We start from the raw sequence: 16,093 nt of genomic DNA, 5'->3' as shown, positions 1-16,093 counted from the left end.
CAGTCTGGGATCTAAGTGACAGGACAGCTCCTGTTCCCCTCAGTCTGGTATCTAAGTGACAGGACAGCTCCTGTTCCCCTCAGTCTGGTATCTAAGTGAAAGGACAGCTCCTGTTCCCCTCAGTCTGGTATCTAAGTGACAGGACAGCTCCTGTTCTCCACAGCCTGGTATCTAAGTGACAGGACAGCTCCTGTTCCCCTCAGTCTGGTATCTAAGTGACAGGACAGCCCCTGTTCCCCTCAGTCTGGTATCTAAGTGACTGGACAGCTCCTGTTCCCCTCAGTCTGGTATCTAAGTGACAGGACAGTTCCTGTTCCCCACAGCCTGGTATCGAAGTGACAGGACAGCTCCTGTTCCCCTCAGTCTGGTATCTAAGTGACAGAACAGTTCCTATTCCCTTCAGCCTGGTATCTAAGTGACAGGACAGCTCCTGTTCCCCTCAGTCTGGTATCTAAGTGACAGGACAGCTGCTGTTCCCCTCAGTCTGGTATCTAAGTGACAGGACAGCTCCTGTTCCCCTCAGTCTGGTATCTAAGTGACAGGACAGTTCCTGTTCCCCACAGCCTGGTATCGAAGTGAAAGGACAGCTCCTGTTCCCCTCAGTCTGGTATCTAAGTGAAAGGACAGCTCCTGTTCCCCTCAGTCTGGTATCTAAGTGACAGGACAGCTCCTGTTCCCCACAGCCTGGTATTGAAGTGACAGGACAGCTCCTGTTCCCCTCAGTCTGGTATCGAAGTGACAGGACAGCTCCTGTTCCCCTCAGTCTGGTGTCTAAGTGACAGGACAGCTCCTGTTCCCCTCAGTCTGGTATCTAAGTGGCAGGACAGCTCCTGTTCCCTCAGTCTGGTGTCTAAGTGACAGGACAGCTCCTGTTCCCCTCAGTCTGGTATCTAAGTGACAGGACAGCTGCTGTTCCCCTCAGTCTGGTATCTAAGTGACAGGACAGCTGCTGTTCCCCTCAGTCTGGTATCGAAGTGACAGGACAGCTCCTGTTCCCCTCAGTCTGGTATCTAAGTGACAGGACAGCTGCTGTTCCCCTCAGTCTGGTATCGAAGTGACAGGACAGCTCCTGTTCCCCTCAGTCTGGTATCTAAGTGACAGGACAGCTCCTGTTCCCCTCAGTCTGGTATCTAAGTGACAGGACAGCTGCTGTTCCCCTCAGTCTGGTATCTAAGTGACAGGACAGCTGCTGTTCCCCTCAGTCTGGTATCGAAGTGACAGGACAGCTCCTGTTCCCCTCAGTCTGGTATCTAAGTGACAGGACAGCTCCTGTTCCCCGCAGCCTGGTATTGAAGTGACAGGACAGCTCCTGTTCCCCTCAGTCTGGTATCTAAGTGACAGGACAGCTCCTGTTCCCCTCAGTCTGGTATCTGACTGCTATTGTACTCTTGCTCCTCCCACCATCCTCTGAGAAGCATGCATCCTTCTCAGAGCCACTAAATGTGCTGACAGCCCTTTTAAATGGCTTTCAGCACCTTCCTTTGGCTCTTGCCCCGCCCCCGCCAATGCTGACCTTTCTGCCCGCCTGCGCGCGCCTTTTCTATTCAAAAATCCGCCGGCGAGACGCTAATTGGTCACTTAGTGCTCGATCGTGGTGGCAACTGAGCGTGGAGCGGGTGCGACTTTAGCACCTGCTTCCACCTCCGGGACTGTGGCCCTGCCGGGACAGGTCCAATTCTGGCCTTGGTCTCTGTCCAATCAAAGTGTCATTCTTCACTGGGACAAGACTGGTCTAGTGCCATGATATCGATCCCCATTATAAAATGCCCGTAGCCTGTCCAGACTGACAAGATGTGGATGTCTCTTGTTTCAGGAGGTTAGATTTTATCCAAATGACAGCTGTGGGATTATTCATGAGCAGGAATACCCAGTGGTACTTGGATTCAAGGTCGTTAATGAATAAAAGAAAGAAAGAAATGATTTGCATTTCTATTGCTTCTTTCACAACCTCAGGATGTCTCAAAGTGCTTCACAGCCAATAAAATGTCATCACTGTTGTAATGTAGGAAATAAGGCAGCCAAGTTGTGCACATCAAGATCCCATAAACAGCTATGTGATAATGCCCAGATAATCTGCTTTTCAGTGATGTTGCTTGAGGGATAATTACTGACTAGGACACCAGGGATAACCCACCTCTCTTCTTTCGAATAGTGGTTGTGGGATCTTTCACAGTTACCTGTGAGAGCCGATGGGGCCTCGGTTTTAAGACCTCATTTGAATAACAATATTGTAGTAGCCGATTGGACCATTTCTCAAATCCAGGGTGGCGGAATGGGTGCAGATATAGTGGGCAGGATTCCATGTGTTGATGGGGGTGGGAATGGAGGCGGGCTGGCAGGTGCATAATTTGGCGCCACCAGCTGTGTGCCAGTTTGCCGGCACCGAGCCATTTTGGGCAGACCAGATCGGGGGCAGAACGGCTACCCACCCACAAGCGGCAGTAGCTCGTGAAGATAATTAACTGGCTAATTCAGGCCATGGATCAGAGGCTGACTGGAATTTTCCAGTTGGCCTGCGGGCCCCCTGTGGTGCAGGAAGCATGGCAGCTGCCTGAAAGCAACTTCCCCGTGGCAGACACGGCGCGGGGGCCAGTGTTCCAGGATGCCTTTGAGGCCCCACCTGCCTACCTAGCCACAGCTGCGGCCACAGGACATCCTGTTAAAGGGCTCCCCCTCCAATGGTGGCCTGGCAGTTGTGGGCACTTTTTAGTTCAAATGTTTTAACAGTGCTAAGAGGATGCCTCAAGACGGAGGCACTCTCTCTCTCTCTCTCTCTCTCTCTCTCTCTCCGCAGGCTGCAGCTCTTTCTGTGTTGGAGGGCCTCCACTTGGTTCTCCAGCTTCGAAAGCCTGCCCTCCATCCTTAATTCGAACCAGAGTTCTAATTCACCACTGAGGTGTGACAATAAGTCAGCCCCAATTTATAAATTCAGTACTTTCCTTGAAGATATTGATTAGTCCAGCCTGATCTGCTTTTTCAATTTCATGTTTACTATCCCTAATTAGCCCACACTTCTCAGTGCGACACTTCAGAAGTACCTCATTAAATGTAAAGTACTTTGGGACTTCCTGAGGTTGTGAAAGGCACTATAGAAATGCCCGTCTTTCTTTCTAGTGAACATAATATTATCTCTTTTCATTGCTTGTGTATAAGCACTAAGGCAGAGACAAATCATATAATCCTGAGCCAGGGACTTGTATCCTTTTGCGTATTGAGCAGTAGTCATGTGCAAGAGCTGAGATACACGTGAGTTGTTCAGTACAAGACAGGAAGTGAACAGTGCTCCTTTACCTGGGGTATGCTGTTCGTCAGCACAAGAGCTGACACTGAAGCCTAGATGAGCCATAAGGTAGCAGACCAGAATGAATGGTTTCCTTTTACATGGAACATAATGTATAAGCAGTGGAGCTAACACTGAAACATGAGTTGTACAATGCTAAACAGGAGTGAATGGTTTCCTTTACCTCCTGTGTACTCAATATGAATCGGAGCTGACACAAACAAATCAAAGCCAGATAGGAATGAATTGTTCCCTTTTTACTCTGTGTTTACTGTACGTGAACAGGAGCTGACAGTGATGCACAAACAAGCTGCACAGCATCAGACTGGAATGAATTGTTCCATTTAACTAGTGTGTACCCTGGCAGACACAAATGAGCTGTATTGTATTGAATGGGATGAATGATTTCTTACACCTAGCGTATAATGAAAAATCTCTCAGCAAATCTTAAACATCCTCTGATTCTACTGTTGACCAGAAAAGAACAACTGTGTTAATTGGAGCTTGTTCTGAATGCCAAAAAGCTAATTACTGGATTACTGCATTTCTGATGATTTGATATTATTCAACAATGGCCCCTAATGAAAAATAGTGCAGCAAATTGATTTGGAAAATGCAAAACTGAGAGACGCCATTGGTTTTAAAGACACATTGCTTCAAACGACTGCACAGTGTTGCAAATGAATCGGAAATGCTGGAAACAGGCAGCAGGGTGCCCAACATGTGGGTCTTGTTTTTCTAAGCACTGTCAGGCAAATGATGCTGTACTACTGCCATGGAGCCTCATACCAACATGCTGAATTGGTGGGCAGGAATGGAATAGCTGGTCCATCAAACTTGGCTCACACCTCATCATGGCTGGAGCATAGTAACTAAACACTTCCTGACCTTCCTTAGCCAAGTAATCACCTGGGAGAGGCAAAGAAAACCATCGTCTCACTTGATGGAAGCAGGGACCGCAGATTGGTCACATAAGATTAAGGACCAATTCTGCTACCCAGGGTGGAAGGGAAATATCAGTCAGCAGGCAGGAGTTGGAAGAGGAATTCCAGGAAGCAAATGCAGATGTTCTGAAGGGGAAAGGCTTCAAGAAAGCTTTTGAAGCTGTGGAGAGATGCATCAAGGTGCTGGAGTTCAGGGAAGGAGCTCCAGATTTTAAGGGCTAAAGGTTCTGTTGCTAAAAATGAAGTGGGGGGAAGGATTATATTTTGACATCTTCTGATTAATTTTTCACTTTCAAAACATCAATACCAAAAAGACAATCACATGTTAGTCAATGCTTGCCTTACCTTAGTGAGCACAGCACAGCTCCCTTCTGCAAGGACTCCAATGTGTCACGTACCAGTGCACAGCCTTCTTGCCCTAGGTAGTTTCCTGAAAGAGAAATTTAATTAAAAGGTTTATTTTCTTTCACTGCGTGGCCCCTTTCCCCTCCGAGAATGATGGTCCTGGCCATGGCCTGTGCTGTTATTTGTAATGCAGAATTCCCCAGCCAGGGAATTGAGTCAACCAGAGTTCTAATTCACCACTGAGTTGTGACAGCAAGTCAGACCCTAGCCCATCTGTGTTGCTCAATAACCATCTCCTTCTTTTAGTAAAACTCTACTCACTGCAGTGTGATTTAGTTAGAAGCTTTAATAGTTTGTTGCCACTTCAGTTGCAAGTAAAAGAGCCATTTCCTATTGATAGGTGTGATCAGGCCATTGCATGCACTCTGGGCCCAGTGTAGAACTGTACACACCAATTTATTTCTAAATAGACTGTGCCAATCCTGGTCTCTTACAACTTACATTGAAGGTCTTGGGCTATCTCTGAAATCTTTCTTCTGTATTTCATGCGCAATATTTATCAGTTTGAACAATGTTGCCTCCAACATTCCCTAGGTTCAGGGAAGGTTCCTTTAGATTGGAAAATCGTGAATGTAACTCCTTTATTCAAAAAGGGAGGGAGACAGAAAGCAGGAAACTACAGGCCAGTTAGCTTAACATCTGTTTTAGGGAAAATGTTAGAAGCTATTATTAAAGATGTTATAGCAGGGCATCTAGAAAAATTCAAGGTAATCAGGCAGAGTCAACATGGTTTCATGAAAGGGAAATCATGTTTAACCAATTTATTTGGAGTTCTTTGAGGGAGTTACATGTGCTGTGAATAAAGGGGAACCAGTGGATGTATTGTACTTAGATTTCCAGAAAGCATTTGGTAAGGTGCCACATCAAAGGTTATTGCAGAAAATAAAAGCTCATGGTGTAGGGGGTAACATATTGGCATGGATAGAAGATTGGTTAGCTAACAGGAAACAGAGAGTAGGCATAAATGGGTCATTTTCTGGTTGGCAAGATGTAACGAGTGGTGTGCCACAGGGATCAGTGCTGGGGCCTCAACTTTTTACGATTTATGTAAATGACTTAGATGAAGGGACTGAAGGTATGGTTGCTAAATTTGCACAAAGATAGGTAGGTAAATAACTTGTGAAGAGGACATAAGGAGGCTACAAAGGGATATAGATAGGTTAAGTGAGTGGCAAAGACCTGGCAAACGGAGTATAATGTGGGAAAGTGGGAAATTGTCCACTTTGGCAGGAAGAATAAAAAAGAAGCATATTATCTAAATGGTGAGAGATTGTAGAGCTCTGAGATGCAGAGGGATCTGGGTGTCCTAGTGTATGAATCGCAAAAGGTTAGTATACAGGTACAGCACGTAATTAGGAAAGATAATAGAATGTTATTGTTTATCGCGAGGGGAACTGAATACAAAAGTAGTGAGGTTATGCTTCAGCTATACAGGGCATTGGTGAGACCACATCTGGAGTACTGTGTACAGTACTGGTCTCCTTATTTAAGGAAGGATGTAAATGCATTGGAGGCAGTACAGAGAAGGTTTACTAGACTAATACCTGGAATGGGTGGGCTGTCTTACAAGGAAAGATTGGACAGGCTCGGCTTGTATCCGCTAGAGTTTAGAAGAGTAAGAGGTGACTTGATTGAAACATATAAGATCCTGACGGGTCTTGACAGGGTGGATGTGGAAAGGATGTTTCCCCTTGTGGGAAAATCTCGAACTAGGGGTCACTGTTTAAAAATAAGGGGTCGTCCATTTAAGACAGAGATGAGGAGAAATTCTTTCTCTCAGAGGGTCATGAGTCTTTGGAATTCTCTTCCTCAAAAGACGGTGGAAGCAGAGTCTTTGAATATTTGTAAGGCAGAGGTCGATAGATTCTTGATAAGCAAGGGGGTGGAAGGTTATCGGGGGTAGGTGGAAATGTGGAGTAATCAGTTCAGCCATGACCTTATTGAATGGCGAAGCAGGCTCGAGGGGCCGAGTGGCCTACTCCTGCATCTAATTCGTATGTTCATATGAACCTTTTGTAAATTACTTGTGTCCGACCCACAATCTGTTTTAAACAACCAGGGTTTGACAAGGTCTATCTTTCCGGGAAAAGGAAGCTGGAGGGATGGGGCAACAGAATAGTGCTGAATTAGTCAGAGTGCTTTCTCCTCTGGGTTACTCCAAGGTGGCACAAAATGGCAAACCCACTCTAAGAGAGGTTGGAGTCAGAGAGGTCTTCATTGCTTGATTTAAAAATTTTATTCCTTGTTTTCAAATCCCTCTGTGTCCTTACCCCTCCCTCTCTGTAATCTCCTCTAGCCCTTCAACCCTCCAAGATCTCTGTACTCCTCTAACACATCCCTGATTTTAATTGCTCCACCACTGGCACCCAGACCTTCAGCTGCCTGGGGCCCAAACCTCTAGAATTCCCTCCCTCAACCTTTCTGCCTCTCTCTCCTCCTTTAAGATGCTCCTCAAAACCTGCCTCTTTGACCAAGCTTTTGGCCACCTGTCCTAATATCTCCACGTGTCTTGGTGTTAAATTTTCTTTGATGACACACCTGTGAAGCTCCTTGGGCTGTTAAAGGTCCTATATAAATGCAAGTTGTTGTTGTTGATTATGGAGCACTGGTTGGGCTACTCTATCTAGAGCTCCACTGGGTGAGGCAGTGCCCACCGGAACCCTCAAATGGCACTAAATCCCCTTGTTGATCACAGAACCCCAATTAACTTGCGTGAATACGGTGCCTGCATGTTTCTGGTGAATATCTTAACTGTTTATTCCCCGGCCTGGACCAAAATGGGAGTGGGATGGAAGTCAGCATCAATGGGGCAACAAGTCTTTTGATTTAATATAGGCAGCGTTTGCTGACAATGCTCACTAGGTGGCGCTGCAGTGACACATGCGCAAATGCAGCCTGTGCCACTGAAACGTCACAGTCTGCGACTTCAGGCAGCTGCCAGGACTAAAGATGGCGCTGCTCAAATAATCACATGGAGGCAACCTAACCTAAATATATGGCAGCACATAATGGCCAGAGGGAGAGAGCGAGCGAGCGACTGAGCCGGGGACGGGGGGAGCGGAGTGGGCCGGGGCTGGGGGTGGGAGCGGAGCGGGCCGGGAACAGGGGTGGGAGTGGAGCGGACCAGGGACAGGGGGGTGGGGAAGTGAAGCGGGCCGGGGAGGGGGCGAGTGAGTGGGCCGGGAACGGGGGGGTGGGGGGAGTGGAGAGGCCAGAGAGAACAGTGAGGGGGGGAGTGGAGCGGCCGAAAGAACGGAGCGGCCAGAGAGAGCAGCGAGGGGCGGAGCAGAGCGGCTGGAGAGAGCAGTGAGGGGGGGAGAGGAGGGGCTGAAAGAACGGAGCGGCCAGAGAGAGCAGCGAGGGATGGAGAGGAGTGGCCGGAGAGAGCAGCGAGTGGGGGAGAGGAGTGGCCGGAGAGAGCAGCGAGGGGGGGAGAGGAGTGGCTGAAAGAACGGAGCGGCCAGAGAGAGCAGCGAGGGGCGGAGCGGAGTGGCCGGAGAGAGCAGCGATGGGGGAGCGGAGCGGCCAGAGAGCTGCGACGTGGGAGCGGAGCGGCCGGAGAGAGCAGCGAGGAGCGGAGCGGAGTGGCCGGAGAGAGCAGCGAGGGGCGGAGCGGAGCGGCTGGAGAGAGCAGCGAGGGGCGGAGCGGAGCGGCCGGAGAGAGCTGCGACGGGGGAGCGGAGCAGCCAGAGAGAGCAGCGAGGGGCGGAGCGCAGCCGCCGGAGAGAGCAGCGAGGGGTGGAGCGGAGCGGCCGGAGAGAGCAGCGAGGGGCGGAGCGGAGCAGCCGAAGAGAGCTGCGAGGGGCGGAGCGGAGCGGCCGGAGAGAGCAGCGATGGGGGAGCGGAGCGGCCGGAGAGAGCTGCGAGGGGGGAGCGGAGCTGCCGGAGAGAGCAGCGAGGGGGGAGCGGAGCGGAGCTGCCGGAGAGATCATAGAGGTGGGGAGCGGAGGGGCCGAAAGAGCGGAGCGGCCCGAGAGAGCAGCGAGGGGGGGAGCGGTGCGGCCGGAGAGAGCAGCGAGGGGGGAGTGGAGTGGCTGGAGAGAGCAGCGAGGGGGGAGCGAAGCGGCCGGAGAAAGCAGCGAGGGGGGAGCGAAGCAGCTGGAGAGAGCGGCGAGGGGGGAGCGAAGCGGCCGGAGAAAGCAGAGAACGGGGAGCGAAGCGACCGGAGAAAGCAGCGAGATGGGGAGCGGAGTGGCCGGAGAAAGCAGCGAGGGGGAAGCGGAGCGGCTGGAGAAAGCAGCGAGGGGGGAGCGGAGCGGCCGGAGAGAGCGGCGAGGAGGGAGTGGAGCGGCCGGAGAAAGCAGCGAGGGGGGAGCAGAACGGCCGGTGAGAGCAGCGAGGGGGGAGCGGAGCGGCCGGAGAGAGCAGCGAGGGGGGAGGGGGAGTGGTGCGGCCTGAGAGAGCAGCGAGGGGGGGGGAAGTGGAGCGGCCTGAGAGCAGAGAGGGGGAAGCGGAGCGGCCGGAGAAAGCAGCGAGGAGGGAGTGGAGTGGCCGGAGAGAGCAGCGAGGGGGGAGCGGGAGCGGCTGGAGAGAGCAGCGAGGGGGGGAGAGGAGGGGCTGAAAGAACGGAGCGGCCAGAGAGAGCAGCGAGGGGGGGAGAGGATTGGCCGGAGAGAGCAGCGAGGGGGGGAGAGGAGTGGCCGGAGAGAGCAGCGAGGGGGGGAGAGGAGGGGCTGAAAGAACGGAGCGGCCAGAGAGAGCAGCGAGGGGCGGAGCGGAGCGGAGTGGAGCGGCCGGAGAGAGCAGCGAGGGGCGGAGCGGAGCGGCTGGAGAGAGCAGCGAGGGGCGGAGCGGAGCGGCCAGAGAGAGCTGCGACGGGGGAGCGGAGCGGCCGGAGAGAGCAGCGAGGGGCGGAGCGGTGCGGCCGGAGAGAGCTGCGACGGGGGAGCGGAGCGGCCGGAGAGAGCTGCGACGTGGGAGCGGAACGGCCAGAGAGAGCAGCGAGGAGCGGAGCGGAGCGGCCGGAGAGAGCAGCGAGGGGCGGAGCGGAGCGGCTGGAGAGAGCAGCGAGGGGCGGAGCGGAGCGGCCGGAGAGAGCTGCGACGGGGGAGTGGAGCGGACGGAGAGAGCAGCGAGGGGCGGAGCGGAGCGGCCGGAGAGAGCAGCGAGGGGCGGAGCGGAGCGGCCGGAGAGAGCAGCGAGGGGCGGAGCGGAGCGGCCGGAGAGAGCTGCGAGGGGCGGAGCGGAGCGGCCGGAGAGAGCAGCGATGGGGGAGCGGAGTGGCCGGAAAAAGCAGCAAGTGGGGAGCGGAGCGGCCGGAGAGAGCAGCGAGGGGGGAGCGGAGCGGCCGGAGAGAGCAGCGAGGGGTGGGGGGGGGAGTGGAGCGGCCTGAGAGAGCAGAGAGGGGGAAGCGGAGCGGCCGGAGAAAGCAGCGAGGAGGGAGTGGAGTGGCCGCAGAGAGCAGCGAGGGGGGAGCGGAGCTGCCGGAGAGAGCAGCGAGGGGGGAGCGGAGCGGCCGGAGAGGGCAGAGAGGGGAGCGCGTGGACAGGCCGGACGAGCGGAGCGGCCGGAGAGAGCAGCGAGGGTGGGAGTGGAGTGGCCGGAGAGAGCAGTGATGTGAGGAGCGGAGCGGCCGGAGAGAGCAGTGATGTGAGGAGCGGAGCGGCCGGAGAGAGCAGTGAGGGGGAGCGAAGCAGCCGGAGAGAGTAGCGAGGGGGGAGCGAAGCGGCCGGAGAGAGCAGCGAGGGGGGAGCGAAGCGGCCGGTGAGAGCAGCGATGGGGGAGCGAAGCAGCCGGAGAGAGCAGCGAGGGGGGAGCGGAGCGGCCGGAGAGAGTAGCGAGGGGGGAGCGGAGCGGCCGGAGAAAGCAGCGAGGGGGGAGCGGAGCGGCCGGAGAGAGCAGCGAGGGGGGAGCGGAGTAGCTGGAGAGAGCAGCGAGGGGGGAGCGGAGCGGCCGGAGAGAGCAGCGAGGGGGGAGCGGAGCAGCCGGAGAGAGCAGCGAGGGGGGAGCGGAGCGGCCGGTGAGAGCAGCGAGCGGGGGGGGGGAGAGGAGCGGCCTGAGAGAGCAGCGAGGGGGGGGAAGTGGAGTGGCCGGAGAAAGCAGCGAGGGGGGAATGGAGTGGCCGGAGAGGGCAGAGTGGGGCGTGCGCGGAGTGGCCGGACGAGCGGAGTGGCTGGAGAGAGCAGCGAGGGGGGAGCGAAGCGGCCGGAGAAAGCAGCGAAGGGGGAGCGAAGCGGCCGGAGAGAGCAGCGAGGTGGGAGTGGAGTGGATGGAGAAAGCAGCAAGGGGGGAGCGGAGCGGCCGGAGAGAGCGGCGAGGAGGGAGTGGAGCGGCCGGAGAAACCAGCGAGGGGGGAGCGGAGCGGCCGGAGAGAGCAGCGAGGGGGGAGCGGAGCGGCCGGAGAGAGCAGCGAGGTGGGGGGGGGGGAGTGGTGCGGCCTGAGAGAGCAGCGAGGGGGGGAAGTGGAGCGGCCTGAGAGAGCAGAGAGAGGGAAGCGGAGCGGCCGGAGAAAGCAGCGAGGAGGGAGTGGAGTGGCCGGAGAGAGCAGCGAGGGGGGAGCGGAGCGGCTGGAGAGAGCAGCGAGGGGGGGAGAGGAGGGGCTGAAAGAACGGAGCGGCCAGAGAGAGCAGCGAGGGGGGGAGAGGAGTGGCTGAAAGAACGGAGCGGCCAGAGAGAGCAGCGAGGGGCGGAGCGGAGCGGCCGGAGAGAGCAGCGATGGGGGAGCGGAGCGGCCGGAGAGAGCTGCGACGTGGGAGCGGAGCGGCCGGAGAGAGCAGCGAGGAGCGGAGCGGAGCGGCCGGAGAGAGCAGCGAGGGGGGAGCGGAGCGGCCGGTGAGAGCAGCGGGGGGGGGGGGAGTGGAGCGGCCTGAGAGAGCAGCGAGGGGGGGGAAGTGGAGTGGCCGGAGAAAGCAGCGAGGGGGGAATGGAGTGGCCGGAGAGAGCAGCGAGGGGGGAGCGAAGCTGCCGGAGAGAGCAGTGATGGGGGAGTGGAGTGGCCGGAGAGAGCAGCAAGGGGGGGAGTGGAGCGGCCGGAGAGGGCAGAGAGGGGGGCGCGCGGAGTGGCCGGACGAGCGGAGCGGCCGGAGAGAGCAGCGAGGGTGGGAGTGGAGTGGCCGGAGAGAGCAGTGAAGTGGGGAGCGGTGCGGCCGGAGAGAGCAGTGAGGGAGGGAGCGGAGCGGCCGGAGAGAGCAACGAGGGGGGGAGTGGAGTGGCCGGAGAGAGCAGCGAGGTGGGGAGCGGAGTGGCCAGAGAGAGCAGCAAGGGGGGAGCGGAGCGGAGCTGCCGGAGAGAGCAGCAAGGCGGGGAGCGGAGCAGCCGGAGAGAGCAGCGAGGGGGGAGCGGAGCTGCCAGAGAGAGCATAGAGCGGGGGCGCGGAGCGGCTGAAAGAGCGGAGCAAGCCGAGAGAGCAGCAAGGGGGGAGCAGAGCAGGCGGAGAGAGCTGCGAGGGGGGAGCGGAGCGGCCGGTGAGAGCAGCGAGGGGTGGGAGCGGAGCGGCCGGAGAGAGCAGCGAGGGGTGGGAGCAGAGCGGCCGGAGAGAGCAGCGAGGGGGGGTGGTGGAGCGGCAGGAGAGAGCAGCGAGAGGGAGCGGAGGGGCCAGAGAGAGCAGCAAGAGGGGAGTGGAGCGGAGCTGCCAGAGAGAGCAGCAAGGGGGGAGCGGAGCGGACGGAGAGAGCAGCGGGGGGGGAGCGGAGCGGCAGGAGAGAGCAGCGAGGGGGGGAGCAGAGTGGCCGGAGAGGGCAGAGAGGGGGGGAGCGGAGCGGCTGGAGAGAGCAGCGAGGAGGGAGCGGAGCGGCTGGAGACAGCAGCGAGGGGGGGTGCGGAGCGACCGGAGAGAGCAGCGAGGGGGGAGTGGAGCGGCCGGAGAGAGCAGCGAGGGGGGGAGCGGAGCAGCCGGAGAGGGCAACGAGGGGGGAGCGGAGCGGCCGGAGAGAGCAGCGAGAGGGGGAGCGGAGCGGCCGGAGAGAACAGCGAGGGGCGGAGCGGAGCGGCCGGAGAGAGCAGAGCGGCCGGAGAGAGCAGCGAGGGGGGAGCAGAGTGGCCGGAGAGAGCAGCGAGGGGGGAGCGGAGCGGAGCTGCCGGAGAGAGCAGCGAGTGGGTGACCGGAGCGGCCGGAGAGAGCAGCGAGGGGGGAGCGGAGCGGCCGGAGAGAGCAGCGAGGGGGGAGCGGAGCGGCCGGAGAGAGCAGCGAGGGGGAGGAGCCGTGCGGCCAGAGAGAGCAGCGAGGGGGGAGCGGAGCGGCCGGAGAGAGCAGCGAGGGGGAAGCGGAGCGCCCGGAGAGAGCAGCGAGGGGCGGGGAGCGGAGTGGCCTGAGAGAGCAGCGAGGGGGGAGCGGAGCAGCCGGAGAGAGTCGAGCCGCCGGAGAGAGCAGCGAGGGGGGAGCGGAGCTGCCGGAGAGAGCAGCGAGGGGGAAGTGGAGCGGCCGGAGAGAGCAGCGAGGGGGGAGCGGAGCGGTCGAAAAGAGCAGCGAGGGGGGGAGCGGAGCGGCCAGATAGAGCAGCGAGTGGGGAGTGGAGCAGCCGGAGAGAGCAGCTAGGGGGGAGCGGAGCGGTTGGAGAGAGCAGCGAGGGGGGGAGCGGAGCGGTTGGAGAGAGCAGCGAGGGGGGGAGCGGAGCGGCCGGAGAGAGCAGCGAGTGGGGAGTGGAGCGGCCAGAGAGAGCAGCGAGGGGGGAGTGGAGCAGCCGGAGAGAGCAGCGAGGGGGGTGGGTGTGGGGGGGGGCGAGGGGAGCGGAGCTTGACGCATGCCTGAATACCCATTAGCGTTGCATTGCTGTACATGTAAAACGCATGTGCAGAGGCCGACCAGGCGCGTTGCCCGAAGATGCACATGTCACGCGATGAAGTCATCGCATGCGCTAACTGGTCCTGGCAAGTCGGAACGCAGTGCAAGTGCAGAGAGCAGGAGCCTGCATGCGCATGTGCGCACCTTGGCGCAGCCTGATGACGTCAGTGGCCGGCTGCGTTGTCAGGAATCACTTTGTTTAATATAAGCAATTGAGATTTCTCTATCACCGAAACATATGGCAGTAGAGGGGTCAAAATCGGTTCCTAATGTAAACCTCTCTTTCAACCGATTAGTTTAAAGAATGGACAAACAGCCAGTAAAATTAATAACTTCAACAGTGATATTCATCCCTAAACAATTCAAAACCGACATCACCTGCAGACTAAACGCCAAGGAAATTATCAAGTGTCTGTTTGACTTTTTGGAGAGAGGTAAAGACTATTTTGCAGCAAAATGTTGGTGCTTAAGAATTTTGGGGCTAAATTTTGTTGAGTTTGCATTTTGACAAAAACATATTTGTTTTAAAATTCACAGTGCAATATCATATTCTGTCACAGCGCATGTTTAAAGGATATTTTCCTCATGAATCCCATTGGGCTCCCAACATTTTATTTGCATCGTGTTACAAGCAGGCGATAAGAGCAGCAATTACATGGGATTTAAAGTATTGCTGCAATAATATCACTCAGTTTTAGCAGCATTGCAACAACTGGGAGATAAATACCTCTCTCAAAAGGGGGTGCATTACAAAAATATATATATTTTTAATTTTTGTAAAAAGAAATTTAAAACTGACATTCTTGCTTTATCTCAGCGCCTATCGCTTTAAACAAAAGCAAACATTCAGGGACGAAAACAGCCTCTGGAAGTTTTCTCTGCTTTACTTTTCTGACGATTATTTTGCATTTTAATTTCTAATGCTTTGTGTACCAGACAAGCTGCCTGGAGTGGAGAGAGCAGCTGCAGAGCTCCACTTGGTCACCCCCTGACAGCAGTTGCCAGAGACTTTTCCTTATGATTTTGCCCTCACCCGTGCGGAGATTTCAGAGACTCTGCTCAGTACCTTCCAACTGGGCACTAATTAGATCTGAAACTTTGCTTCTTCCTTTCAGATGGCTAGGCTCTCAGCTCTGGAATTCCCTCCTAAACCCACTCGATCTCTCCTTTAACTCCTTAAAATTCACCTCCTTCACTGAGCTGTGTGAAGCAGCTTGGGGCATTTCTGTGTGTTTCGGACACAAAATAATTTTTTCTTGTCATTATTGAAACAGAGCAAAGAGCGACTGGAATCTGAACTTGTCTCCTGTTCTGAGGCAGTAAATTTTGATGTGTTAACACTGAGCACCTGTGCATCACTCCCATTTCTTTTGAATCCACTGTTCAATCATAATACAGTGATGAAACATCAGTGTGCCAACACAAAATAATATATTTCATGTTTCATCAATGACACAAATAAAACGGATGAATGGGACATTGATATCAGAGCCATAATAAAAACATAATATAAATTTTCTTTTCAAGAACATAATAGGCCAGATCAGGCTGGAAAAATAATGGCTTGTTAAAAATGCAAATTGGCCAGCAAGTTATTAATGTGCAAATTGGCCAGCAAGTTCAGGGGATTAAGTGATATGGTGTGAATTGCGAATTTCCAGAACTTGCTGGTCGATTTCTGTGACTTTATCATTTGCTTCACACAAATGGCATCTTGACCTTAGCTTCCTGTTAAGTCTTTTTTAAAAAGATAGTTATTTTTTAGGAACTTTAAGAGCTCATTAATTACCCATTAAACTCAGTACAGAAAGTTAAGTCTGCTAATGCACAGCGTAAATTTTAATGATATGATAATTTTTTATGTAATGCTAATCAAACTGTCTGTCCCAGAAAGTAAACAATTTAAACTGCAGAGACTTATTCCTTCAAGTAGTAAACGCTACTTAAAGATTTTGAAAATTGCAAATTTTAAACTTTTAATTTTTTCTTACTTTCCTTTCTGTCTCTTTTTTCCTTCTAAACCCAATCTTACTTCCCTTCTCTCTGTTTCTCTTTCTGTACCTGATTTGACTCTAATTCACCCCATTTCCTACTCTGCTGTTCCTCCATTACTTTTTCATTCTTTAAATCTCATTGGTTAGGGCAATACATTGTTGGCCCGTTCGTTCACTGAGGTCCCATATGCCCCTTTGCCTTCGCTGCGCCTGTATCAGCTCGCACTTCCAGAAAGTTACAACGTAAAAAACATTTTGAGCTGGAGGGAGCAAGAGTGCAACTAATGACATGTCGTGAATTTCCACACTCCAGCAAAGTCTGGCCCAATGATTCACCGTGAAGTTTGATCAATCATACCACAGGGTGTTTATGGAGCAAAAGCTTGCAGAAACAACACATTGACATGGTCGCTATCATCCACCAGCATGAGAAAATAGTATATGCTTTTGTGTTTGTAAAACTGTAATCATCACAACTGGACCAGTAGCAATGTCAGAATCAGATAAGCCTCCAATGTGGAACTACAAAGGACAGAGAAGAACAATGAATACAGCCTCAGCAGTTAACAAATCAAAGGACTTGCATTAAACTCTTGCCTTTCATGGCTCCAAGAGATCCCAAAGCACCTATAGCCAACAAACAACTTTTGAAGTGAAGTCACAGTTGTTTTTGTGGAAAAACACAGCAACTGATTTAAGAACAGCAAGGTCCCATCAACAGTAAATGAGATGAGTGACCAGTTAATCTGTT

At 54.5% G+C, this 16,093-nt stretch overlaps 2 protein-coding genes across 3 annotated transcripts in view; both read right to left on the bottom strand.

Annotated features, from left to right (window-relative positions):
- Positions 1–16,093, bottom strand: part of LOC137384469 (ran GTPase-activating protein 1-like) — a 752,042-nt gene that overhangs the window by 68,674 nt on the left and 667,275 nt on the right. For both annotated transcript variants that reach the window (XM_068058587.1, XM_068058588.1), the window contains exon 9: positions 4,570–4,654. In XM_068058587.1, coding sequence (XP_067914688.1) covers positions 4,570–4,654 — 85 coding nt within the window. The remainder of the gene's footprint in view (positions 1–4,569; positions 4,655–16,093) is intronic.
- The window catches only part of LOC137384470 (nucleoside diphosphate kinase), a 423,199-nt gene that overhangs the window by 315,236 nt on the left and 91,870 nt on the right, over positions 1–16,093 (bottom strand). The window lies entirely within an intron of this gene.

Source organism: Heterodontus francisci, chromosome 26 (genome assembly GCF_036365525.1).
Source record: "Heterodontus francisci isolate sHetFra1 chromosome 26, sHetFra1.hap1, whole genome shotgun sequence".
NCBI classification, from domain to species: Eukaryota; Metazoa; Chordata; class Chondrichthyes; order Heterodontiformes; family Heterodontidae; genus Heterodontus; species Heterodontus francisci.
The sequence above is the reverse complement of the archived record's forward strand: the minus strand, read 5'-3'. Positions and strand labels throughout refer to the sequence as shown.